This window comes from Cygnus olor, chromosome 1 (assembly GCF_009769625.2).
Source record: "Cygnus olor isolate bCygOlo1 chromosome 1, bCygOlo1.pri.v2, whole genome shotgun sequence".
NCBI lineage: Eukaryota > Metazoa > Chordata > Aves > Anseriformes > Anatidae > Cygnus > Cygnus olor.
In genome coordinates, this window is record NC_049169.1 from 50,576,813 (window position 1) to 50,603,485 (window position 26,673).

General features: G+C 40.1%; 1 protein-coding gene across 4 annotated transcripts; it reads left to right on the forward strand.

Moving 5' to 3' along the window:
* The first annotated feature begins 86 nt into the window (after positions 1–86).
* Positions 87–26,645, forward strand: C1H12orf50 (chromosome 1 C12orf50 homolog). 4 transcript variants are annotated; one of them, XM_040558099.1, is made up of 14 exons: positions 87–354; positions 572–768; positions 1,357–1,439; positions 3,313–3,436; positions 15,486–15,659; positions 17,214–17,291; positions 17,378–17,491; positions 19,170–19,289; positions 19,955–20,017; positions 20,425–20,532; positions 20,917–21,024; positions 21,255–21,458; positions 23,579–23,670; positions 25,027–26,645. In XM_040558099.1, the coding sequence occupies exons 3-14, from the start codon at positions 1,386–1,388 to the stop codon at positions 25,087–25,089; spliced, it is 1,302 nt and encodes a 433-aa protein (XP_040414033.1). In that variant the 5' UTR covers positions 87–354; positions 572–768; positions 1,357–1,385; the 3' UTR covers positions 25,090–26,645. The 4 variants fall into 4 exon arrangements, with proteins under 4 accessions (XP_040414033.1, XP_040414022.1, XP_040414011.1 ...); XM_040558088.1 differs by having other exon boundaries at positions 87–326; XM_040558077.1 differs by having other exon boundaries at positions 87–241.
* The last annotated feature ends 28 nt before the right edge of the window (positions 26,646–26,673 follow it).

The following is a 26,673-nucleotide window of genomic DNA, read 5'->3' on the forward strand; positions in this document are numbered from 1 at the left end:
GCTGCACCACGGGAAATGTAGTCCGAGGTGCCGTCGCCTCTCCCCGTCAGTTGTGGGGGGCGCTGAGGCGGGGTCCGGTCGGGCGCTCGCGCTGCGGCGGCAGTTGGTGGAGCTACTGCTGCCGCCCGGCCCGGCGCCGGGAGGTGGCTGCGGACACTTCCTGCCTGCCCTCACCGCCCCCGGAGGGTTTTTTTTGTTGCTGTTGTTTTGGTTTTTCTCCCGAAAGAACACCAAATTGCATGTACTTCTGGTGTTGCTAGTGCTCTTGCTTAAATTCCATCTTATATCTACCTCGTTTTTCTTCAACTTTGTATCCTTCCTGCTCTGTAAGCTTTGGCATTGTTCGCCTTTGAGGTTGACTTCCTTTTCCTTTCTGCTCTTCCTTTTATGTTTTACTTCTAAAGTGCCACCTTTTGATCTAGCAGTGCTCTACAGTGTTCATCTTGAAATCAGAGATGCCACTCAGTGTTGTAAGTTTGATCCCATGTAGTCGGAATAAATGTATCCCTTACCATTTTCCAGGATTAAAACTTTATTTTCATCGCTAAATGTATTACTATTATTTTTTCAGAGGCAGCCCAGGACCTGAACAGGAGTAGAGGTGTTAATTAGTAACAAAAGTGTATGCTGTTCTTTCTTTCCGCTTTATCTGTGGTGGTGGACATCATGGGAGCAAGAAAAAGCAATTAGCGGCAACAAGATAAGCAGTTCACACCTAACAGTGTACTCGCAGGAAGCACCAAGTGTCTCAATCCAAAGGAGGATACGGTAAGAAAAACATTGGGTGCAAGAATTTTGGTTAAAAATTACTCAAAGGATAAATGTTGTATTTGTTATATCAAAGTTTTGTTTTGAAGACCACAGCTTCTGCAGCTAGAAGTTGGGTATCATTTAAACTGTGCAAAATGGGTTTGTTCCATTTTGTGTGGAAATCTTTGAAAGAAGAAACTTTGAAAGACGAATACAAGAAACTCTTGGAAATGGTCCAATTTTCCATACTTTATTCTGAAGCAATGGAACTAAGGAAGATGTTCAAGCCCAAAAGGTCACATGATGTCATCATGATGATGTCACAAGATCTGGAGGAACAATGGGTGACCGTGGATGTGTAACATTCTGTCCTGGCTAGCAACCATCTTCAACAGATAACAAACCTGGAGAAGGTACCACCTCTGTAGTTCAAGTGTACTTAGTTTTAGCTACGCTGTCAGTTGGAGTTTTGTTTCAAAAAAGAAGCAGAGTTGAAGTTCCGAAGCCCCCTTTTTTAAAAGAAAACGACTATTTTCAAGATAAAATTAAGATTTGCTTATGCGTTGATAGCTTTTATGTTTTCATGTATGCTCTGCCTGCATAAAGAGAGTGGAGTAGACGCATAAGAGGTGAAAATGGCTGAAGCTGGGAATGACAACTATTTCTATTTTTATTCTCCCTACGCACAGGTAAATGCTGTAGATTTTAGAGTAGTCAGCATCCTTGAATTTCTTGATATATACATATTTAGAGGGAGGTTTATTATCTCGATTTAGAAGTTGGTATGCCTTGATCATGGCAGCATATGTAAATCAAATGTCTCATTTTCAGAATGAGAAGAGCTAATTGTCCTAAGTACTCAATGTGAATTGGGCTCAGATACTTAGGGAACACATAAGTTAGAACCCCACATAAAAATCACTGATCGCTCATCTTTCTTTATTGAATCAAAATTATATTAATTCTGAATAAACAAACCAAGTATATTTTCTGCTTATAGTGACAATGTGAATTTCTTTACATCCTGTTATATGCAACGAAGGCATTCAAAATGGGGTTCTTCAAAGAAATGTTTCTATTCCAACTGGTAAAAATTTTCAAGAGTGATTTTTTTTTTTCCTTTAAAAATTAGGCAGAAACTCAATAAAAAATAGCTGGTAGCCTGGCATTTGCAAATCCCAGCTGGCATGTATTCCATATCCCAGATATGAACCTGAGTTTCCCATATTCAGGGTAACGGTCATGAGCATGTGCCTTTTTGGAATTAGGAGTTTCCTTATCACATGCTTGTGGAAGATACCTCAGGTTATAGGGATAAGTGAATTGTATAATCATAGATGGTGCTAGAATCTAAAAACTGTTAGTAAGGAAGAGAGAGAAAAATAATTTTGTTTGACTAATGAAAGGGATTTGCATCGGAAGAGAGCTAATCATGCAGTATCATGCAGACTTTTAAACCGGAAGAATATTAGTATAGGGAGAACTGAAGTGTGATTATATGTAGGAGTAAAGCAGCAAAAATTCAAAAAAAAAAAAGCTGTCCATACTTTTTTTTTTTTCAATTAGGCTTTTGTTTGTCATGTGTAAAAACAGATGGGAGATGGTGTGAGCAGTGAAATGACAGTAGTCTCAGAACATCATATCCTGAATATTTTTGTAAACTTGTAAGCATTTGTCACCGTAATATGTTTATTCTTGGCTGCTATGTTGCCTCCCACATTAATTAAATATAGTTTTATAGGAGGAGACTGACATTTAAGGCAGGAACTAATACATGGGAATCTAATATGTCTTAGCCTCAAAGTCATTCTCCTCATTAGGGTTTCAAGTGCAGATTCTGTCACTATGAAAAACCTCTTAGCTGTGATACTGTGTGCTCATTATGAAGGCAAGGAGAATGTTCACATCTGTTTTGCAGATTTAGACATATGGAAATAAGGTACAAAAGAGCAAGTTCCTTCAAGCACATTTTTTTAGTCTGAAATCAAAAGTGACTTTCTCCTTCCAAAGTGATGTTGTGAATGTGAAATGAAACAAAAGACTTTTTTTTCTCTTGTTTTGTAATCCAAGTCTGACAAGTCTGTACAAGGATTACAAGTTCCCAAATTTTTACTTTTTCAGTTTTTGTTAGGCATCTTTGTGGGTTTTGTTTTATTTTCGCATGGGCCTGTATCTTTTAATATTAAGAGGGTACAGTATTGCACTTGTGCAGCAGATTTCATTTGAGATAGGTCTGATTATCCCATTAAGTAGAAAAGGAAACTCAAACAAATAAATTAAATAAAAATGTTGTATATTAAAAATAATAGATTTTTTCTTCCCAACATCTCATAAAAAGTCTGCAGTACAGTGTGCATAGACAGCTTTACTCTGATTCTTGTCTGGTAACAGTTCTACATCATTAAAACTCCTTTGACTTAACTGTAGATAATGTTCTAACATACCAGAATATGGTCTTCCAAAGTGTTATGTATCTATTCACAGCAGTATACTGTGTAATAGTCAATGTAGTCTATTTTTATTGTTATATTTACAATATCTGAAAACTACTTTGTCCTGCAGCAGAAGTACAGCAGCATCTCATGTTTCTGGGAAACACAGCCATTAGGCTGTGTGAGGATCAGTTGTGTCTTCCATCACAGCAAACCTCGTAATATAAATGGACTTTTTCTGCCTCCTAGTAACAGTGAGTAAAAATATTTTCTCAACAATTTGTTTGTTAAAGTAAGTAAATATACAAAAGCATCCTTAAACTTCCACTGCTTACATAATATGTATTAAGATCAAGAAATGTACTCTTGAAGATCAAGAAATATACTATTTAGACCTGTGACTAGCGGCGTTCCCCAGGGGTCGGTTCTGGGTTCGGTCTTGTTCAATATCTTCATCGACAACCTTGATGAGGGAATAGTGTCTGTCCTCAGCAAGTACGCTGATGACACAAAGCTGGGAGGAGTGGCTGACATGCCAGAAGGCTGTGCTGCCATTCAGCAAGACCTGGACCAGCTGGAGAGATGGGCAGGAAGAAACCAAATGAGGTTTAATAAGAGCAAGTGTAGAGTCCTGCACCTGGGAAGGAAAAACTGGATGTATCAGTACAGGCTGGGGGATGACCTGCTGGAGAGGAGCTCTGGGGAGAAGGACCTGGGGGTCCTGGTGGATGACAGGTTGACCATGAGCCAGCAGTGTGCCCTTGGGGCCAATGAGATCCTGGCATGCATTAAAAGGAGCGTGGCCAGCAGGTCAAGGGAGGTGATCCTCCCCCTCTACTCTGCCCTGGTCAAGCCTCAGCTGGAGTACTGTGTCCAGTTCTGGGCTCCCCGGCACAAAAAAGACAGGGATCTCCTGGAAAGAGTCCAGCGGAGGGCCACAAAGATGATATGGGGCCTGGAGCATCTTCCCTATGGGGAAAGGCTGAGAGACCTGGGTCTGTTCAGCCTGGAGAAAAGACGACTGAGAGGGGATCTCATCAATGTGTATAAATACCTGAAGTGTGGGAGACAGAGGGATTTGGCCAACCTCTTCTCAGTGGTTTGTGGGGATAGAACAAGGGGCAATGGCCACAAGATAGAGCACAGGAAGTTCTGCACTGTTGTGGTTTAGCCCGGCTGGCAGTCAAACACCACACAGCCGTTCGCTCACCCTCCCCCCTCCCTCTCCGGGATGGGGGAGAGAAACGGGAAAGTGAAGCCTGTGAGTTGAGATAAAGACAGTTTATTAAGACAGGGAAAAGAATAACAACAATAATAATAATAATAATAGTATTAATAGTAATAATGTGTACGAAATAAGTGATGCACAATGCAATTGCTCACCACCCGTTGACCGATGCCCAGCCTATCCCCGAGCAGCCGGCCACCCCCCCACCCCGGCTAGCCACCCCTATATATTGTTCAGCATGACGTCAGATGGTATGGAATACCCCTTTGGCCAGTTTGGGTCAGCTGTCCTGGGTCTGTCCCCTCCCAGCTTCTGCTGCATCCCTAGCCTGCTCGCTAGCAGGACAGAGAGAGGCTGAAAAGTCCTTGGCTTGGTGTAAGCACTGCTCTACAACAATTAAAACATCAGCATGTTATCAGCGCTCTTCTCATCCTAATCCAAAACATAGCACCCTGCCAGCTACTAGGAGGAAAATTAACTCTGTCCTAACTGAAACCAGGACAGATATCCACCCCTTATTCCATACCATTTATGTCATGCTCAGGTTACACTCTTTCCAATACTTTCTAATTAATCACCATTTTCATCTATGATATATAGCAACCATGGTAGCGATGACATACAGTGTTATATGATAATTAACATATTATAATTCAACTCATGGGCTATTCTCACCCAGTATTAGGTCCCCTTGAGGTACACACCGGACCTCCCCATTCTCTTGCATTACCCACCAAGTGCATCCAGGTCCCCGAGCAAAAGCAATCCCACGAATGGGCTTGCCTTTTCCTGAGGCGGGAGTAGCCCAGACTGTCTTACCCAGCATGTTTCTTACGTGCACTACAGGAACTTTATCCCCTTCTACAGTGCGTAACAGGTTTGATTGGGCAGGTCCAGCTCGGTTGGCAGATCCTCTAGTATTGACTAACCAGGTGGCCTTTGCCAGATGTGTTTCCCAATTTTTGAATGTCCCAGCACCCATTGCTTTCAGTGTAGTCTTTAACAGTCCATTGTATCGTTCAACTTTCCCGGAGGCTGGTGCATGATAAGGGATGTGATACACCCACTCAATACCATGTTCTTTGGCCCAAGTGTCTATAAGGTTGTTTCGGAAATGAGTCCCATTGTCTGACTCAATTCTTTCTGGGGTGCCATGTCGCCATAGGACTTGCTTTTCAAGGCCCAGGATAGTGTTCCGGGCGGTGGCATGGGGCACAGGATATGTTTCCAGCCATCCGGTGGTTGCTTCCACCATTGTAAGTACGTGGCGCTTGCCGTTGCGGGTTTGGGGGAGTGTGATGTAATCAATCTGCCAGGCCTCTCCATATTTGTATTTCAGCCATCGTCCTCCATACCAGAGAGGCTTTGACCGTTTGGCTTGTTTAATTGCAGCACATGTTTCACAATCATGAATAACCTGTGCTATAGTGTCCATGGTCAGGTCCACCCCTCGGTCACGAGCCCATCTGTATGTTGCATCTCTACCTTGATGGCCTGAGGTGTCATGGGCCCATCGGGCTATAAATAATTCACCTTTATGTTGCCAGTCCAGGTCCACCTGAGCCACTTCAATCTTAGCAGCCTGATCCACCTGCTGGTTGTTTTGATGTTCTTCAGTAGCCCGATTCTTGGGCACATGAGCATCTACATGGCGTACCTTTACAACCAGGTTCTCTACCCGGGCAGCAATATCTTGCCACAATGCAGCAGCCCAGATGGGTTTGCCCCGGCGTTCCCAGTTGTTCTGCTTCCATTGTTGTAGCCACCCCCACAGGGCATTTGCTACCATCCATGAATCAGTATAGAGATAGAGAACTGGCCACTTTTCTCGTTCAGCAATATCTAAGGCCAGCTGAACGGCTTTCACTTCTGCAAACTGACTCGATTCACCTTCTCCCTCAGCAGCTTCTGCAACTCGTCGTGTAGGACTCCATACAGCAGCTTTCCATCTCCGATGCTTTCCCACAATACGACAGGACCCATCAGTGAACAGGGCATATTTCTTCTCATTTTCTGGTAGCTTGTTGTACAGTGGGGCTTCTTCAGCACGGACTACCTCCTCCTCTGACGATATCCCAAAGTACTTGCCTTCTGGCCAGTCCATAATCACTTCCAGGATTCCTGGGCGACTGGGGTTTCCTATTCGAGCCCGCTGAGTAATCAGTGCAACCCACTTGCTCCATGTAGCATCAGTTGCATGATGTGTAGAGGGGACCCTTCCTCTGAACATCCAACCCAGTACCGGCAGTCGGGGTGCCAGGAGGAGCTGCGCTTCAGTACCGACCACTTCCGAAGCAGATCGAACTCCCTCATATGCTGCCAATATCTCCTTTTCGGTTGGAGTATAGCGGGCCTCAGATCCTCTGTATCCCCGACTCCAAAACCCCAGGGGTCGACCTCGAGTTTCCCCAGGTTCTTTCTGCCAGAGGCTCCAGGTGGGGCCATTCTCCCCGGCTGCGGTGTAGAGCACATTCTTTACATCTGGTCCTGTTCGGACTGGCCCAAGGGCTACTGCATGAACTATTTCTTGTTTAATTTGTTCAAAGGCTTGTCGTTGCTCAGGGCCCCATTCAAAAGCATTCTTCTTACGAGTTACTTGGTAGAGCGGGTTTACAATCAGACTGTAATTTGGAATATGCATTCTCCAAAACCCCACGACACCTAGGAAAGTTTGTGTTTCCTTCTTGCTAGTTGGTGGAGACATAGCTGTTATTTTGTTGATCACATCCATTGGAATTTGACGACGTCCATCTTGCCATTTTATTCCTAAAAACTGGATCTCTCGTGCAGGTCCTTTAACTTTATTTTGTTTTATGGCAAAACCGGCCTTCAGAAGGATTTGGACTATTTTCTTCCCTTTCTCGAAAACTTCCTCTGCAGTGTCACCCCACACAATGATGTCATCGATGTACTGCAGGTGTTCAGGAGCCTCCCCCTGCTCCAGCGCAGACTGGATCAGACCATGGCAAATGGTAGGGCTATGTTTCCACCCCTGGGGCAGCCGATTCCAAGTATATTGGACTCCCCTCCAAGTGAAAGCAAACTGTGGCCTGCACTCTGCTGCTAGAGGGATGGAGAAAAATGCATTAGCAATATCAATTGTGGCATACCACTTGGCTGCCTTTGATTCCAGTTCGTACTGGAGTTCTAGCATGTCCGGCACTGCAGCACTCAGTGGTGGCGTGACTTCGTTCAGGCCACGATAGTCCACTGTTAGTCTCCACTCACCATTAGACTTTCGCACTGGCCATATGGGACTATTAAAAGGTGAATGGGTCTTGCTGATCACTCCTTGGCTCTCCAGTTGACGAATTAGCTCGTGGATGGGAATCAGGGAGTCTCGGTTGGTGCGATATTGCCGCCGGTGCACAGTTGTGGTAGCGATTGGCACTTGCTGTTCTTCAACCCTCAGCAACCCCACAACAGAAGGGTCCTCTGAGAGACCGGGCAAGGTAGACAACTGTTTAATGTCCTCTGTCTCTAAGGCAGCTATGCCAAAAGCCCAGCGGAACCCTTTTGGGTCCTTGAAATATCCTCTTCTAAGATAGTCTATGCCAAGGATGCACGGAGCATCTGGGCCAGTCACAATACGGTGCTTTTGCCACTCATTTCCGGTTAGACTCACTTCAGCTTCCAATACAGTTAACTGCTGGGATCCCCCTGTCACGCCATAAATACAGATGGGCTCTGGCCCTTTACAGCTGGATGGCATTAGAGTACATTGTGCACCGGTGTCTACTAGAGCCTTATACTTCTGTGCGTCAGACGTGCCAGGCCATCGAATCCACACAGTCCAATAAACTCGGTTGTCCCTTTCCTCCCCCTGGCTGGAGGCAGGGCCCCTCTAGTCCTGGTCAGAATCTTCATTTCTGTGTTTAAAAGACTGCCTGCTAGAAGTTGGAGCAGCAAACTTTTCAGAGAACCCCTTTCTCCCGATTGTTTTCTTTTGCAACTCACGTACCCGTGCCTCTAGGGTCTCAGTAGATTTTCCATCCCATTTTCTCATGTCCTCTCCATGGTCACGTAGGTAAAACCACAGGGTGGTGCGGGGTGTGTACCCACCATATTGTCTTCTTTGCATGGATGCACGTTTACCCCTAATAGCTGAGACGCTGGTTTGTACAGGTGGGGAAGAAAATACACTCTCTTTAAGTTGCTGGACCTCTTCAAAAAGTTTCTCCAAAGTATTCTCTTTTAGTTGGTGGCCACTGGTTTGTTCAGGTGGGGGGGAAGATAAATTCTCTTTAAGTTGGTGGAACTCTTCAGAGAGTTTCTCCACAGCCGAGACGCAGGCCTGTAGGGAAGAGGAGAGATTTCCTTCGTACTCCCGGAGTTGTTTAGCCATGTCACCCACTGTGGGATCTTCACCGTTTTTCCAGGTTATTATTGCCAATGTGCTGGCCCATGTTGATGGTGCATTCCGTACAAACTTCCGCCATATGGGTCGAGTACACTGGACTTCATCTGGATCTGTGGATGTTTGTGCATCGTTTAAGTCCTTATAAATTACTTCCCGTACGGCTAATTCCCTCAGGTACTGAATTCCCTTCTCCATGGTGGTCCACTTGACTGGTACACATACAAGTTCTTCCTTGTAGGGATACCTTCCCTTCACAGCTAACAGGAGACGCCTCCAGAGGCTGTGAGATCGTGCTCCATCTCCAATTGCTTTGTCAATGCTTGCGTCTCTAGCAAGGGATCCCAACCGCTTGGCTTCCCTGCCCTCTAATTTCACACCATTGGCTCCAGTGTCCCAGCACCGGAGCAGCCAGGTGACAAGCTGTTCACCTATACAGCGACCAAAATCTTTTCGCACATCTCGTAGCTCACGCTGGTATAGGGTTCGGGTAGTTACTGTTGACTTACTGACATCCTCATCCTCATCTTCATCCTCCTGCACACTTGATGGCCCAGCCTCGTCTTCTCCAGACCCAGACTTAGCAGAAGACTTTCTGCGTTCTAAACGACCTGCGTCTCTATACCACTTTTTCACCTTTTCTACAGGGGCAACTTGCACTGCTACAGCTCGCCTCTCCGACCCAGCCACAGGGTCTGCCACAGGGATTGGAATACCCTCTGCAGGGTCAACTTGCACTGCTACAGTTCGTTTCTCCGACCCAGCCACAGGGTCTGCCACAGGGGTTGGAGTACCCTCTGCAGGGGCAACTTGCACTGCTACAGTTCGTTTCTCTGACCCAGCCACAGGGTCTGCCACAGGGGTTGGAGTACCCTCTGCAGGGGCAACTTGCACTGCTACAGTTCGTTTCTCTGACCCAGCCACAGGAGTGGGAATGGCTGCGGGAGCTGGAGCCGGAATGGCTGCGGGAGCTGGAGCCGGGACGGCTGCGGGAGCTGGAACGGCTGCGGGAGCTGGAGCCGGGACAGCTGCGGGAGCTGGAACGGCTGCAGGAGCTGGAATGGCTGCGGGAGCTGGAGCCGGGACAGCTGCGGGAGCTGGAGCTGGGACGGCTGCGGGAGCTGGAGCTGGAGTGGCTGCAGGAGCCGGGACTGGAACGGCCGCAGGGTCTGTCACTAGGTTGATAGTAGCATCAATTGCAGCTCTATAGGCACAAGCCAGACCCCAGCACGCCACAGTGATTTGTGTCACTTTGGAACTGCCAGAGTCATGACACCTTTTTTTCAAGCATTCTACCAGTTTTTTAGGATTTTGCAGTTGTTCAGGGGTGAATGTCCAAAACACTGGAGGTGCCCACTGCCCTAGAAACCTGCCCATATCCTCCCACACTCCCTGCCACTCGCAAATATCCCGCCTCAAGACAGATCTCCGGATGAGATTCCTAAGTAGTTGTTTAACCTTAAACAAAACCTGAAGCGCATTCAGGAGACATAACAACAAGAACATGCTGGTCTGAGTATCCCAAGGATATTCAACATCTTGGAGAGCTACCGTAACTAGCTCGGGGGATAAGAGGGTGGTGAAGGAGGAAGGGAGAGTGAACAGGTAGGAAAAAATATCTTCCCCTGTCCCCTCCAGAGACTGACTCCCTGATGAAAAAAGGCAATAGGTGTAATTGCTAATAGTTTCTGAGATATGGTTTCCGAAGTATAGAGTCGACGACAGTGCTGAGTACAAATACCAGGTTAGAGTCATGACCAGATACTTCATCATTTCATAAGCCATCGTTACACCACACAGTACCATAACAATCTTAAACCAGGGCCCGGAAAGGGTAAACAGCACGACAGGGAGCACATACAGAAAGTAACTTGCTATAAAACTCAATTTGGGAAACAGGCACAGCAGACTTGAGATTAAGGCAATCAACATTGTGACTAGCAACTATTAAGCAGGTCGAATACTTATACCAATTTTAGTTTAACACACTCTGGTCAAATCTGTCGATATCTCAACCCTTCGAGCCCCACGTTGGGCGCCAAATGGGCTGTTGTGGTTTAGCCCGGCTGGCAGTCAAACACCACACAGCCGTTCGCTCACCCTCCCCCCTCCCTCTCCGGGATGGGGGAGAGAAACGGGAAAGTGAAGCCTGTGAGTTGAGATAAAGACAGTTTATTAAGACAGGGAAAAGAATAACAACAATAATAATAATAATAATAGTATTAATAGTAATAAGGTGTACGAAATAAGTGATGCACAATGCAATTGCTCACCACCCGTTGACCGATGCCCAGCCTATCCCCGAGCAGCCGGCCACCCCCCCACCCCGGCTAGCCACCCCTATATATTGTTCAGCATGACGTCAGATGGTATGGAATACCCCTTTGGCCAGTTTGGGTCAGCTGTCCTGGGTCTGTCCCCTCCCAGCTTCTGCTGCATCCCTAGCCTGCTCGCTAGCAGGACAGAGAGAGGCTGAAAAGTCCTTGGCTTGGTGTAAGCACTGCTCTACAACAATTAAAACATCAGCATGTTATCAGCGCTCTTCTCATCCTAATCCAAAACATAGCACCCTGCCAGCTACTAGGAGGAAAATTAACTCTGTCCTAACTGAAACCAGGACAGTTCTGGGTTCGGTCTTGTTCAATATCTTCATCGACAACCTTGATGAGGGAATAGTGTCTGTCCTCAGCAAGTACGCTGATGACACAAAGCTGGGAGGAGTGGCTGACATGCCAGAAGGCTGTGCTGCCATTCAGCGAGACCTGGACCAGCTGGAGAGATGGGCAGGAAGAAACCAAATGAGGTTTAATAAGAGCAAGTGTAGAGTCCTGCACCTGGGAAGGAAAAACTGGATGTATCAGTACAGGCTGGGGGATGACCTGCTGGAGAGGAGCTCTGGGGAGAAGGACCTGGGGGTCCTGGTGGATGACAGGTTGACCATGAGCCAGCAGTGTGCCCTTGGGGCCAATGAGATCCTGGCATGCATTAAAAGGAGCGTGGCCAGCAGGTCAAGGGAGGTGATCCTCCCCCTCTACTCTGCCCTGGTCAAGCCTCAGCTGGAGTACTGTGTCCAGTTCTGGGCTCCCCGGCACAAAAAAGACAGGGATCTCCTGGAAAGAGTCCAGCGGAGGGCCACAAAGATGATATGGGGCCTGGAGCATCTTCCCTATGGGGAAAGGCTGAGAGACCTGGGTCTGTTCAGCCTGGAGAAAAGACGACTGAGAGGGGATCTCATCAATGTGTATAAATACCTGAAGTGTGGGAGACAGAGGGATTTGGCCAACCTCTTCTCAGTGGTTTGTGGGGATAGAACAAGGGGCAATGGCCACAAGATAGAGCACAGGAAGTTCTGCACTAACATGCAAAAGAACTTCTTCACAGTGAGGAGCACTGGAACAGGCTGCGCAGGGAGGTTGTGGAGTCTCCTTCTCTGGAGATATTCAAGGCCTGTCTGGATGCCTACCTGGGCAGCCTGCTCTAAGGAACCTGCTTTGGCAGAGGGGTTGGACACGATGATCTTTCGAGGTCCCTTCCAACCCCTTTGATTCTGTGATTCTATTGCAAATAAATCAGGTATGACCTGATCCAAGTCAAGTTCAAGGCAGATAAAGGAATTGTGTTGGTATTTGAATGGGTTGCTCTATTAATTTATTTAAGTGTCATGTTACAAATCTGTGTAATCACCAGTTACATGCAAGAAGAATTAATAAATGACAGTTTAGGTTACTAAGATCCATCGAGTAAAAATTTTACATTAACTCACCATTTACCCTCACAGGCAAAACAGACTCAGCATACGGAGATTAATATGATTTATTGTGAACACAGACTAGTGCAGTGAGAAAAAAAAGACAAACGGGAACAGGGAACGGGGGCTGCGGTCAGTCCCTAATGCTTCGTCTCTGCTGCTCCTTCACGGTCACTCTCTGCCCCTGCTCCACGTGGGGTCCCTCCCACGGGATACCATCCTTCCTGAACTGAGCCTGCGGGGACTTCCCACAGGCAGTAGCTCTTCAAGAACAGCTCCAACATAGCTCCATACCACGGGGTCCACCCGTCAGGAGCAAACTGCTCCAGCACAGGTCCCCCATGGGTGGCAGCTCCCCCCAGGCCCCCTGCTCCTGTGTGGGCTCTCCATGGGCTGCAGCTTCCTCCAGACCATATCCACCTGCTCCACCGGGGGCTCCTCCACGGGCTGCAGCGTGGAGATCTGCTCCATGTGGGACCCATGGGCTGCAGGGGGACAGCCTGCTCCACCAGGGGCCTCTCCACATGCTGCAGGGGAACTTCTGCATGCCTGGAGCACCTCCTGCCTTCCTCCTGCACCGACCTGTGGGTCTGCAAGGCTGTTTCTCATTCCTCTCTCCCAGCTGATGTTCCACAGGAGTTTTTTTACTATTCTTAAGTCTGCTCTCCCAGAGGCCCAACCAGCGTTGCTCCCTGGCTCGGCTCTGGCCAGTGGCAGGTCCCTTTAGGAGCCAACTGGAGCTGGCTCTGATCTGACATGGGGCAGCTGCTGGGCTCTGCTCACAGAGGCCACCCCTGCAGCCCCCTGCCACATAAACCCAATACAATTATGGTCAGATCAGTAGTGAGAGACTACTTTTAAAATATTCACAGCAATTAACACCTTCAGAAATTTGCTTTTTCACATTCTTCTGTACTTAGATATTTACCAGATTATACAAAGTAATGAAAATGGTCAGTAGGAATGTAATAAATTAAGAGTAGCGTCTGTGTTGGAGGGGAGAGGTTGTTAGGATCACTATTAGCATTATGTGTTTAGTAGCATCATCTGTTGATAAAGCACAACATGTTATAAGAATGAGACGCCGCATTGGAAGGCAGCATAAGATTCCAGTGCTGTGTGTGTAAATACATTTACCGGCCAGCATTTAGAATAAATTTTTCAGGCTTGGCATTGGATGCATGTTATTTAAGGACAATAATATTTTGTAAGGCAGTTACTTTCTCTTTTAACTTCTGAAAATCAGATTATTAAAAACAAAAAAAAAACAAACCAAAACAAAACAAAAAAAAAAACCAACAAACAAACAAAAAACATTACAGGCTTTTTTGTTGTTGTTTTCCTTTGCTTCCCCCCTCGGTTCTTTCTAAGTGGAGCTCTTATCTACCAGCAGTTCTGGTAGGCAGCGGGACTAGGGTAAAAGCCCAGAGCAGGGAACCAAAACAAATGTCAGAAATCAGGCAGAAGCAGGAGTGAGAAGTTGGCAGACTTGTCATAGCCAAGTGAACAGGTGAACTGAAATACAGTTGTTCACTGGCCTTATCTGCAAAGCTGTAGACAGATGTCGTAAGAAATGTCTATAATGACCTCTATTAAGAAACAAGCACCTCGTGTTCCTGAAATTCTTTCAGGAAAGGGTAGGCTGTTGTATCTGGTAAGGTAGAGCTTAACTAATCACACAGGACCAAGGCAAGTGATGTTTCTATTAGTGTCCATACTGTACAGTTCCTACATCCACAACATCAGCCTCTGCCAGCTAGCTCTTATAAACTTAGGCATGCTTTTGTGCTTTTCTTTTTACTGGAATATGTGTAACTTCAAAGTCTGTGTGTTCCACAACAACATTGCAAATACTAAAGCTGCATTTATTTATATCAAGACTTAAAGTTCTTGTTAAACTAAGTTTGATTTGGCTTACACTGTCCAAAGGTAATAATACTCTGTTTGGGACTGAAAAAAGCTCCACCAGGCTAAAGGGTTGTATCTTACTTGCTCTTGCATGTGATACATGCAATAAATCTGATCTGCAATAGTGTTTTTTAAATTGATGTAAAATATACATATGCTGCTCTTTTGCAAGCACAAAATGCACAAGGCTAACAACAAGTGGAATAAAAGAAAATGCCCATGCTTCGTGTTATTTCTATTTTTCATCATTTTTATTTTCAGGCAGTTGCATTTCCTTGGTCTCAGAAACTGCTGTCCTAGTACTGAAATAATTTTGCTGCAAAACTTCATGAGTAGACATAGATTTATAGGGAAAATCATAGCTTTTATGATTTTCTTCTAATTTAGTGTAAACTATTTTTATGAACTTCATATTCTTTCACAAAATCTGTGATTTGTACATAGTGTTTGTACATAGCATTTATACAAACGCTATGTACATTTGTATAATCTTATACATTTGTACAAGAGAGTTGTGATTTAGAAAATTCTGATGGAAAAAAGTCTACAAGCTAAAAATGGGTAATCTAGTGCTTAGCACTGCTACATTCTTCAAAATTGATGCCATGAAGACCAATGCAGGCCTGCCTTCAGCAGATTTAATACATTTCCACAGGTGTGATCCTAGACTCATTTACTCACTTCAGCCAACGTATTACTAATCACACGTTTCCCTATGTTATAAACAAAGGGATTGAAAGAAAGAAAGAAACTTACTCAGGTTGATCTGTCCACTAGTAGGAAGAGATATGCAACCTTTTTTGGACAGCATAGGATGATCAAAATGTTTCACTTTTCAAAAGACTATATTCAGCTGTGCTTTATCTCTCCATTCAAAGGAGCTAGTGCACATTCACTTTCGTACTTTCTGTGGTTGGAAGATGCTCTTTTGCCTGCCTCTGCACAATTAATCTTTTTGCTGATTCTTTAAATATAATGATTTCAAAAGTTTACGTGTTGGTCCAAACCTAGTTCCTTCTTAAAAAAAAACAACAACAAAAAAAAACACGTTATTTTTTGCAGATGTCGCATTGCAGGAGGAGGTCCAAGAAGGGATTCTGAATCCAGCCTGTGGTCAAGAATTATTCAGAAGTCAGGAGAATATTTTAAGACCAATTCATCCTCCACTGATTATAAACATCAACCACCAAGAGGATGAAGAGGAGGATGAAGAGGATGTTGAAGACAAAGAGAACAGTAAACAAGTTTTGTTTTTTTGTTTTACAAGGAAGTACAGTGGATGTTTTTCAGCTCTTAAAATATAGTTCATGAATGATTTATTCTAATAACCATTACATTTTTAGGAAAGAGTTATTGACAAGTTTTTGAAATTGTTTCTGTATAATTCCCAAAGTATTCCCAGTTGGTAGTCACCAGATGCATAAGTAAGCCACCATTTTCTAACTTCTGTAAAATGTCCGGCTTTATATTTCAGTACTGGTATAATTTACATTCCCCTTTTTTATCAAATAGAGTTTAAAATATTCTGATGACCATCAAATATTATTCAAATTTCTCAGTTCAGGGATGATCTAAGCTATTGGCACTTTCATTTAAAAAGACATTTTTAATGTCTTCCTCTTCTCATCAAGATTTTTAATAGTTAATACTATATGTTGACTGAGGACTTACAGTGTGCCTTAGCTTTAGCCATCTCTGTAACAGTTACTACTGGGGAATGTTTAACAGGGGATTTACAGTAGCAGTGCAGGAACCATTTTGTTTTTGTGCCAAACAAAAATGTTTCTGATCTATACAGCTGCAAATATTTTCTGTTCTTTGGCACTGTCTAATGTTGTGGGTAAAATGCTATAAAAATTGCAAGTTTAGGAAGCACATCTTTTAATGGAAACAATTTTTTGAAAAGAGGTTGGGGCTGTGCATGCTTATCAATGAAGGTGAAGCCATAGGTTTCTGTTATTAAACCCTCTTTAGGCAGTCACATTTTATTACAAAAAGTTATTCTTAAATCTAGTAAAAAGAGTCCATGCAAAACTGAATATATATATATATATATATATAAACAAAACAAACAAAACCACAAAAACTGTAATTAAACATTTGGATGTATCTCACTTAGAGATTAGAGACTCATAAGGAGTGAATGAATTGTGTGTCCCCAGAGAGTGAAAGTGAGAAAACACTCTCACATAGGCATTCTGCAAACTACTTTGGTAGTAGTTCTCAGGGAGCCCCATGCTGCTTTTCACTTTCCCACTGCCTTTCAGATTGGAAGGGCTGCTTATTGTTAGTGCTTCCTAACTCTGTTTCAGTCTGAATAAACTAAACTAACTTTCAGTATCAAAAAAAAAGAGACAGTATCAAAAGTGGGTCATTGCTAGTCTTACTAACCTTAACTGAGACAGATAAGGAACACTCACTTCACCAGCTCTGCCAGCAGACATTACAGGATAGTAACTTTGAGCAGAGGTTTAGTGACAAGAAGTTCTTGGTGATATGTTTAATCAGATTTCCTTGTGAATGTAAATAAATGGTCATTTTGTGAGTGAGTACTGAAAATGGTTTTAAGTCATTTTAAATCAACAGGCATTAGCTTTTTAATAGGTGTAGCTGAAATTCCATTGCACTTGGAAATACCTAACATTCAAGAGTCGTTGTATTGCCCAGAGAGGTTGCAGTCAGAAAAAAAGTCATGACCAAAATGAAATTCATTATGGTATTTGATCATTAAGAAACATTGAAGGTCTTTGTATAGATATCTAGTAATCTTTTAAAAAATATTTCCTACAGATGATTTTAATTTGTTGGCTAAGACTGCTTCAGACCTTGAAGAGGAAAGAGCAATAAAGGAAATGTGCTATAAATCTGGTAAATACAAAATTAGCCACTCTTTCATAAACAGCAATGCTGCCAATATAATAAAAGTATTTTTTCCCGTTTTGGGTTGTGTTTAGGAGAGTATTATAGGATTCAGTACCCTCAGGAACACCAATCAACAAAAATCGTATCTTCGTCTCTAGAAAATGAGTTATTGCCCTTGGAAGCTATCAAGCAGGATTTGCAGAAAGGCAAGTATTTTCGTCTTGCTGTACAATGATTACTGCTTTTTGTAATACTGTTCCAGGGAGAAACTATTGCACAGTTTGCACCTCCTCCCCCCCCCCTTCTTAATTTAGTGAAAATAAAATACAGCACATAAAAAGAACATAAAAATACATCATTATTTTTTCCCCATGTATATGTTTAGTCATATGCATGACGACTACCAGTATTGATTGTAGGTGGAAAAGATAGAAACTGGCTAACATTAAACCTGCATGTAATTTCCAGAGATACACAACATAGGCCTTTCATATTTTTCTTTAAGATCAAGATTTATGTAGTCTAATTTTAAACATCCCAAGCTTAGTTTATATTTCTCATATAGGCTGTCTGTTCTAAATGGACTAAGATAGGCACTCTTAATGGGCTGTTTATTCCTGATAAGGTCTGCCAAAGATTAAATGAATCACTTTCTCAGAGGTGCTCTGCTCTTTCTGCTGACTATATTGGATGTTGAGATGACAATTTGGCTATACACCAAACTTTCACCTAACTCAATTTTAATGAAAAATATAACAAAAAACTTTAAGTTGTTATGAAAGATAGTTACAAAATAGCTACATTTTGTTTTGAACGTTTCACCTTTTCTAACATAAGTATGGTCAAAGAAATATGAATTAATAAATCTTTATTTCCCTTGTTATTCTTCTCTTTCATTCTTGAGCAAGTGGTGTGACTGAAAAAATCTGTATTAGTTTTGGCTTTATTGAATAAGTAATAAAATGTTCCATTTTAGGAGAGAGAATTATGTTATTAATAAGACACTAGAGTATTTAGTAGGTCAGCCATTAAAAATTGCTAGGCAGAAAAATGACCTGTTACTTTAATTTAAAATATGTTTATTTTTACAGTAGTATAAATTTTAGGGATTAAATCTTGATAATACTGCTTTATGTAAAATAAATATGAGTAAGATGTGCCAATGAAAAAATTAGAGTGGAAAAATGTTCTCCATTTTGAGTTATACTGCATTTGAAGTCATGATTTTTTGACTGATGGTTTTTGCCAGCCTAAATTGTTTGACAGAATTGGGTAAAAATATTTTCTTGTTATTTCTACATTTAAAATGTTTGTTATTCAAATAGTTTTGATAAACTTTTTCTGGCAAGTATTTAGATATATTTAGACTGTACACAAAGAATTAAGTGAGAAATATATGAGTATTTATAACTTTTAATATATATATTTATAATTACATACATTCAGAAGAAATCAGATAGATGCGTTTTCCCAAAGCATTTCTTCAATTGAGTTTCTGAGGTTTTATATATTATGATGACATGTATCTTAAAAATACCACATATTCATTCAGATAGGATTCATAAGTATCATTCATGAAAAGTGAGAAGCTAAAGAACTAGCAGATAATTTGTAGCTGGTTCTTTACTTTTCAGTTGTAGTCTTCTGTAACCTGAGTATTGTGTCATTTTCTTAAAAAACTTAAAAGTTGTACCTCAGTGTTTGAGTTACATTACACACTACCCAAATGACTAATAAAAGAGAAAGAATAATATAAAACAAGAGGTTAAAGGAAATTGCTCCGAGCTAATTACTAACTCACAGAGATGGGAGGAAAAAAATGAGAGTTTGATTTAATGTGCTTACACACAAGCAGCTAAAATATCCTTTCTGTTGCCTTTGCAGGTGATGGTAATACAAATCCTACAAACTTTAATAATATGAAAAGAAAGGGAGAGACTTCAGGAAGGAGAGTGTCAGTAGAGGGTATTAACAGAACAGATCATAGATCCTTTGAAAATGGAGGTAATGTACTTTAACATTGTCTTCTCATTGCTGAACATTGTGTGGTAAATACATTTGCCATAGATGAATATGTGTATATGAAACTTCACGATTTAAATATAAAAGAATAAGTCAGATACTGAGTTTTTATCTGTTACTCATGTTATATGCACTTCTTATCATAACGCACCGTTAATTGTAACAATTTAAAAGTATCATTTATGATTCCACTTGCTTTAAGTCTCTAGTAAAAAAAAAATCCTCTATGCTGATTACAACTGACTTTTTCCTGCTTAATTTTGGAAAATAAATGTCTCTCTGAAGTTATAAAAAATGTGTAGGAATGACAAGTTAGTATGCTTTAAAAACCTGTTATGTGAGACTATCCCTAGTTAAGATGAATAGGCTTTGTATTTTTCAGTTATCGTACGGTGAAGTACTAAGCTCCAGTCCTGCATCTTTTCTGATGGGAGCTGATTTCTCTGAACAGAGTTGAACTTAATGAAGATGTAGTGTCTTGCCACGTTCAGTTTAGTATAGAATCATGTAATTAAGGTTAAAGAATGCACTATTATCCTTGAATTTGTGTTTACTTAACAGTATTTACTCATTTTTCTTCTTAAATACTTATTAGTAGTAAAAATAATAATAATTACTGTATTATTCTTTTTTTTTTTCTCCCTTAGTTTGTCAGTGCAAAATAATGCAGTACCATGCTAGGGATGCTTGGTCTAGCTTTGAGCAAACTGGTATGCATCTTCTAGCTCCAGAACTGTATGGAACAGTACTAATGTATCTTAAATATTAATTCTTTTACTACAACTTTTATGTACAGTATGTGTCTCTCTTTTAGGTGTTCTTCACTGTCATTACTAAAAAGTTACCACTGAGAAGCAATCCTATAATTAAATGTCTGCTCATACCCATGTTGATTTAAAGCTTTTAAATGTTAGATGTTTATCTTTTTTATTTTTCTTTTGGTGGGCCTTAATGAATCATCTGTTTGGTTTCTTTTTTTTCACATTTTGTTTTGCATTTCTAAATTCATTTCAGTGAAAATGTAATTCTAAAAGTAGCAAATTATGTGTGTTGTCCACATTTGATTTTTCATTGTGTTCTTTGGTGTAGATGATTTTTTGATGCTCATTTTCTGTAGGAGGTGATTGTTTTGTGGCACAGAGAAACATATTTGTTGAAGGGAAAAGAAATGAGGCACTACCTTTAGAAAAAGCACCAATTGCATCAGAGTATTCAAATGTAAAAGGTATTTAATTATTATATATTTTCTGATTTTTAGATGAGATTTCTTTTACAGTACTAATGAAGATTTTCTTATTCTTAATGGGAAGTTTTCTGAGCCAGAACCAATCAAAGTAATTGTACTAGTTCAAAGTACTGTGTTTTTAGCCAAATTCTGAGTTTTCTGACAAGATTTCGAGACCCTGAAGTCTGCTAGAGGAAATGTAGCAGTTTTTACTTTTGTGGGATGATACTTTAAAAATAATTACGGTGAGAAAGAACATTCCTCAACCAAGGAGACCTGTGTATGAAGTGGGAGATGAGCTTTTCAGAACACTGTAGCATTTCTTGATAAGAAAATGTTGTGTGCTTTTTGAAAAAGTAAATCTGTGCTATTTTAACTCCTTAGCAACAAGCCGCTCTGAATTGGTAAAGAAGCATCATTTTAAGGGAGTAAAGAAAAAGAAATGGATTTCTGAGGAGCCGAGAAACTTATCTAATCCAGTAACAGGCAAAGGTATTTTTAGAAAATGGTTGGCTTGTTCATTTTTATTTACTAAATTATTAGATGATTTAGTACTGCCTAGTTCTGTTCCTAGTGTTAGATACAGACAATTTGTATTTTGATTGGACTATCTATAAGGAACATTTTTTTAGTCTTGTCTTCCAGGTTCCAGTCTTCTCTAATATGTCAAATTTTGAATAATGTCGTAACATTTCTTTATAAATTTGTTCTTTCACTTTTAGAAAATCACACTTCAAACCCAAAAGTTAAACCAAGTTACCAACAAAGTGATAAAAGAAAGGATGATGAAACTGCGTCTTCTATTATTTCTGCGAGACAAGCTGGAAGAAACACTTATTTCAATTCTTCAGAACCTCGAAGATCAGCATATGTGTTCTACCGTAATGTTACAGATGTCCAAGAACCAAAGTTTAATGGATCTATGGGTGAGTTCCTGCTTACACAGAATTCTTAAAATGTTGCTAAATATCTGTTTAGGTACTTATTCCTAAATATGGGCAAGACTAAATTTAATCCAGCATAATTTTCATAATTAGATTGCAGTAGTATCCATAAACAGAAATGTAACTACTTTTATGCTGTTTAAACATTTAAAATTAATCAGAATATTTATAAAAAATAATTCAGTCACCTTCACAGAAGGGATTCATTTCCCTGCCTACCAAAGAGGGATGAATCCATTGATATGCTGATGTGCTCAAATATACTGATTCCCACTTTTCACAGCTTCTTTTATGTGATTTATTCTTTTTAGATAAATAAACCTTGTAATAGTCCCCTTTAACTTCTCATACTACTCCAAGCATTGAAAGCAAAAGTAGTAGAAGTAGTTTTGTAGTAGAATTTCAGTTTCCTTTCAAGAAATACTCATTGTTCAACTTTTTGCTACCATCAGGGGATGAAGGAATGTCCTTTGTGTATTTTTTTCACAACTAGTGTTTCACTGTGGTTTCGCCTATGATTTATGATTATTTTCATTATTTACAATTATTTTTCTTCTTGCATAAACAAGGGCCTTAGTCAAACTTCATTATCAATTTAAATACATTCCAAACTTCAGTGATATACACTCTTCATGATATATTATGTTCTCACATTATTTATACTGGAGAGAGGATCAAATTAATTATTCCTGCCATTCTTTCAGGATGATGTTTTCCTTCATCGTTTTGCCATCTTTGACATACTCTACTATCTTCTTGGTAGTACATAATATGTCATAATTTAACAAGAAGTTTACAGTGGAATTCTGAGTCTTATATCTTTCTTTTTGGCAATCTATTTCAGATATAACGATAATTTTACATCTTTCACTTTATTTTTAACTTGCTAATACGGCTTTACACAATATGGTATCATAGTTTGTGTTTTATTTGTCTTTCTATTTCCAGTCTCCATGGTTAATTTGGATAATTGTTTTTTTTATCTGTCACTTCAGCAACAAATTAAGTGGTAAATAATTTAAATAATCATAAGACAAGAAAATGATTCATCTCGCCAGTTTTATTCATCTGTCTTAAACTGAAATGAGTCCTAGTCTTGATATATCTCCCTGGTCTTCATTTCCAATAAAAGAAACCTCCTTTAGACAAAGTCTTGGTTTTAGATGAACAAAGTTAAATGAAATGAAACTTGACATCAGTGTTTAGTCTGCAGGACTAATATATATATATTTTTTTCTTTTAATATTTGTTTTGATTAAATCTGGACAGGTTGTATAGAAATAACAGAGAGAATGTTCTTACTGCAAAGGATACTTCTTATAAAATTCCAGGCTAAAAAAAGCATTTCAAAGAAAATATGACCAGAATTTTTGTCATAAGAAGAACCGTTACCATTTTTGATACTTTTCTTTTCAAGGGCACCTGGGCCATTTGGTCTGAAATGCTCCAAACCAAAAATTCTGCTTGACACAAATGAAAGATTTTAGACCCAAACTGAAAACTGTGATACTTAGATGTTGCATATAAACTGAAAGCTTAGAATTATTATGTAATTATTCACTGGAATTAATGGATTTAATCTGGAGTTAAGAGAAAATAAGAATATTGATAATAATCATTTCAGCCAAATTTTATACAAAATGATTATTCATTAGGCAACATACCTTGATGCAAAACCAACCGTCTTGCACAAGAATGTAGTATTGCCTTGCATCTAATGCTTTCACAAGCAGAGATAAAAGAGTATGTTGGATTTTTTTTTGTTTTCTTTTGTTTTGTTTTAAACTAAAAGCAATTGGTCCCATCAGGAAGATTTTCAACACTGGACATTCATTCTGTTTACCTCAAGGATGTCCTTGGAAGAATCACGTCACTTGGAAGATCTTGTGAGCCTCGTAGAAATTCTGCAAGATTATAAGTGTTTTTTAATGTACTAGGCATAAAGTCTATATTTAATAATACCTTGCATTTTAGGGGTGATTGAAGTGATCCATCAACTGATATTTCAGCAAATGTTTCTTTTAAATCACATATCAGGCTAAGATAGTCTCTCCTGAAATTATAGCTGAAAATTAGAAACAATTTATATATTTCTTCTATAGACAAATATACTTCAGGATCTTGTAATGCACCAACTTGGAGGAAAAGAAATCCACATGCAAAGACATTCTCTAAGTTTAAAACAACCATTCAGGTACCTGTTTTATAGAAATATTTATAATTAAGTCTTTTTAATAAAGGTGACATGTCTCTCCTCACCAAGAAAACGTATAATTGCTCTTCAAACTAGCCCAACCAAAGACTGCAAGATTCTAAGCAATGCTGAGTAGTCTGAATGAGTAGTTAGTTTTGTTTGTAGACATACAATTTTGCCTATATAGCTAACCTATGATTTCTAATTTTCTATAATATCACTGATATGAATACAAAACATGTACCTGCTTTTAAAGTGAATAAATAAATGAAGTGGGTTTTGTCTTGTAGCACTGGACAAAGCAGAAGAAACTCTAGATATGTGCAATCTATTTGTCTCTGTTTGTTTGCTCATGAAGTATCTGTAATAGCTGAACTATGATCAGTCTAGGTCCAAATTCATAAAAGGACTCAGGCTACCAAAAGCCTCAGAATACACCCTAAGAACCATTAATACATTTTGCAGCTGTCTTGAAAGCAGAGATTAGAACCTGTATCTCCTTTCCCATGGATGAGTAGCCAAACCATTAGTCTTCAGTCTGTGTTTCATTCAAGGAAGACATTTCCTTCTTATCTCCTATCTCCTTATCTGTCCTCCACTGATATTTCACTCTGCAGTTGCATAGTTCAAAAGGTGGAAGAGCAGAGCATCCTCCCAGTTCTTGCAAGCTTAACCTTCTAGCTTGCTGTGAAAGTGCATCCCTGAAAGTAGGAAGAAATAAGTTGAAACCCTGCTGCAGTGCCCTTTCTTGGGTGAATCCTTTTACCACAACTTTATTTTATAGAAGATGGTCATTAACATGTGTTTTTGTTTGTTTCTTTTATTTATTATTATTATTATTGTTTTCTGAGCAGCTTCTTTGGTTTTTGGAAACCAAAGAAAAAGAACTCTAGCAGATTAGTGCAAAGTGGATTGGTCACAAATGTGCAACTTTGTGACCCTGTGTTTCAGAGCCCTCTTGTGCTCTGTGGCCCAGTTATCGGTATTCAGATGAGTTCACACAGGGGAGCACTATGCCATTTTGATTCCAGTCTGAGATGCAAAATTCTGTTGAGGCACCGGATAGATGCAAAGCACCTAAAACCACCTACTGGAATCCATCACTACCCTTACTGCATGTCTGATCACTTTGTGCAAGTACCACATGGTTCTCAAACATCTGCTTGGAAAGGTTTTGGAGGGAAAATACTTTAATGAAACATTTTGAAAATAGATTAATTATATTAGTATGAAATATTTTTTATTTCTATTGCTTCTGTAAGTGTTGAAGGTTTAATTCTTAAAACATCTCTGAAAGAGCATACAGTTTTACTCAGATTATGCACAAAATATTCAGTATATCTATTTTGACCACAGAGCCAAGAAGAAATGGAAATGAATATAAAAGGAGAAAGATTTGTAAACAGGAGAAAGATATGAAGCCAATACTTCAACTTACAAGAAAAATTTAAATTAAAAGAAGGAAATTAACAAGTACTGCCCAACTGGACATCAAAAGATGATAAAATTGCAAATCTCAAAAATAATCTGCAGGAAGTACACTTTAACATTTTATCAAAAGTGATAAAAATGCTAATTAAAAATGTATGTTCTGTATGTGCATTATATAGGTCTTCAATCTATTCATGAAGTTTAATCTGTTGCTAAAATTTAACGGTTGAAATGATTTATTACAGGCTATGGCTGTACACTTCAAGACTGATAGCAAAAGATGTCTGTAGAGGGGGAAAATCCTTAAACAGAGTATTCCCCCATTTTGTTTGACAGATACTTTAATGAAAAATTACTAATACGAATTAATATTATTAGTTGCACTTGGCAGATTCAGAAGACTTTGAATTTAAACAGTAATATTAATGCATTCTATAAAATGGCTGTTTTGGTGTGAAAGACAGATTTGTAGACGATGTAATTGTTTTCCAGATGTTTGAGGTCTCAGTCTGAGTTTGATCTTGATATTTTGACATTTTAGTAGGGCAACAGAACTGTTATAAACTAAATGAACTTCACAACAAAACAAGAATTAACAGAAATATGTTTTTCCACACATTTTAAACAAAAGTATAAGACTGGATAAAGACAGAGAGGAAGACTGACAAGAAGACTACAACATCACTTCCTGAAAAAATAAACTATATAAATGCTTTTAAAGTGAACAGTGACAACGTACGAATATTTCTCTAGAGAGCACAGATTTGTTTTTAAATCTTTTCTGCATTTCCATAATCTTTATTTTTTATTTCTTCTGTGAGACAGATCGATTTGGTTTCTTTCCTGTAATTGGAGAGAATGGGTTTTGATCACCTTTATTCTAGGATTGGATCAATATATCAAACAGTAAACAGCACTGTGTAAAAATAGAATAACTGACACACCAGAAGGCAGGTGTAAGCAGGAAATGGAGCCAGAAGGAGGAACTTCAGAAGATGAAAAGGTAAAAAATGCACTCAAAAGTTCGAAATAGCTTTCTGGAAAACTGAAAATTATGTAATTGTGGACCATGTAACTGAAAGAAACATGTTTCAAAGATTCCCTCCGGAGAGTTAAGAAAAAGAGGGGCAAGGCAAAGGATTCTGTCTTCCATGAAATACTGGTCAGTAGCCAATGTGTGCAACTATTGTACCTAATGCTAAATTACTACATATATGTGAATTTATATCTTTGTCTCAAACTTTTTTCCATTTTTTTTGCATTTACTTAACCTTTGGTCATTCTTAAAACATACTCAGTTTTGGAGGAGAGCCCTTCGAACATTTTTTTGGAGCACTGTGATCCAGTAATTACCTCAGTGGCACCCATGGCTATGAATATAAAAGCACTTTGCTTCTTTGTGACTGTTTAGAACATAAAATTGTATCAGATGCTTTCCAGGGTGCCTTCTAGCTGAAACTGTTCTATCATTCTATGAGAAATATCATCATACATTTCTCAGTCCTACTTTACTGAGAATATCTTGCAAAAAAATAGGCTGGTAATGCTTTAAATATTATTACTTTTCATTTT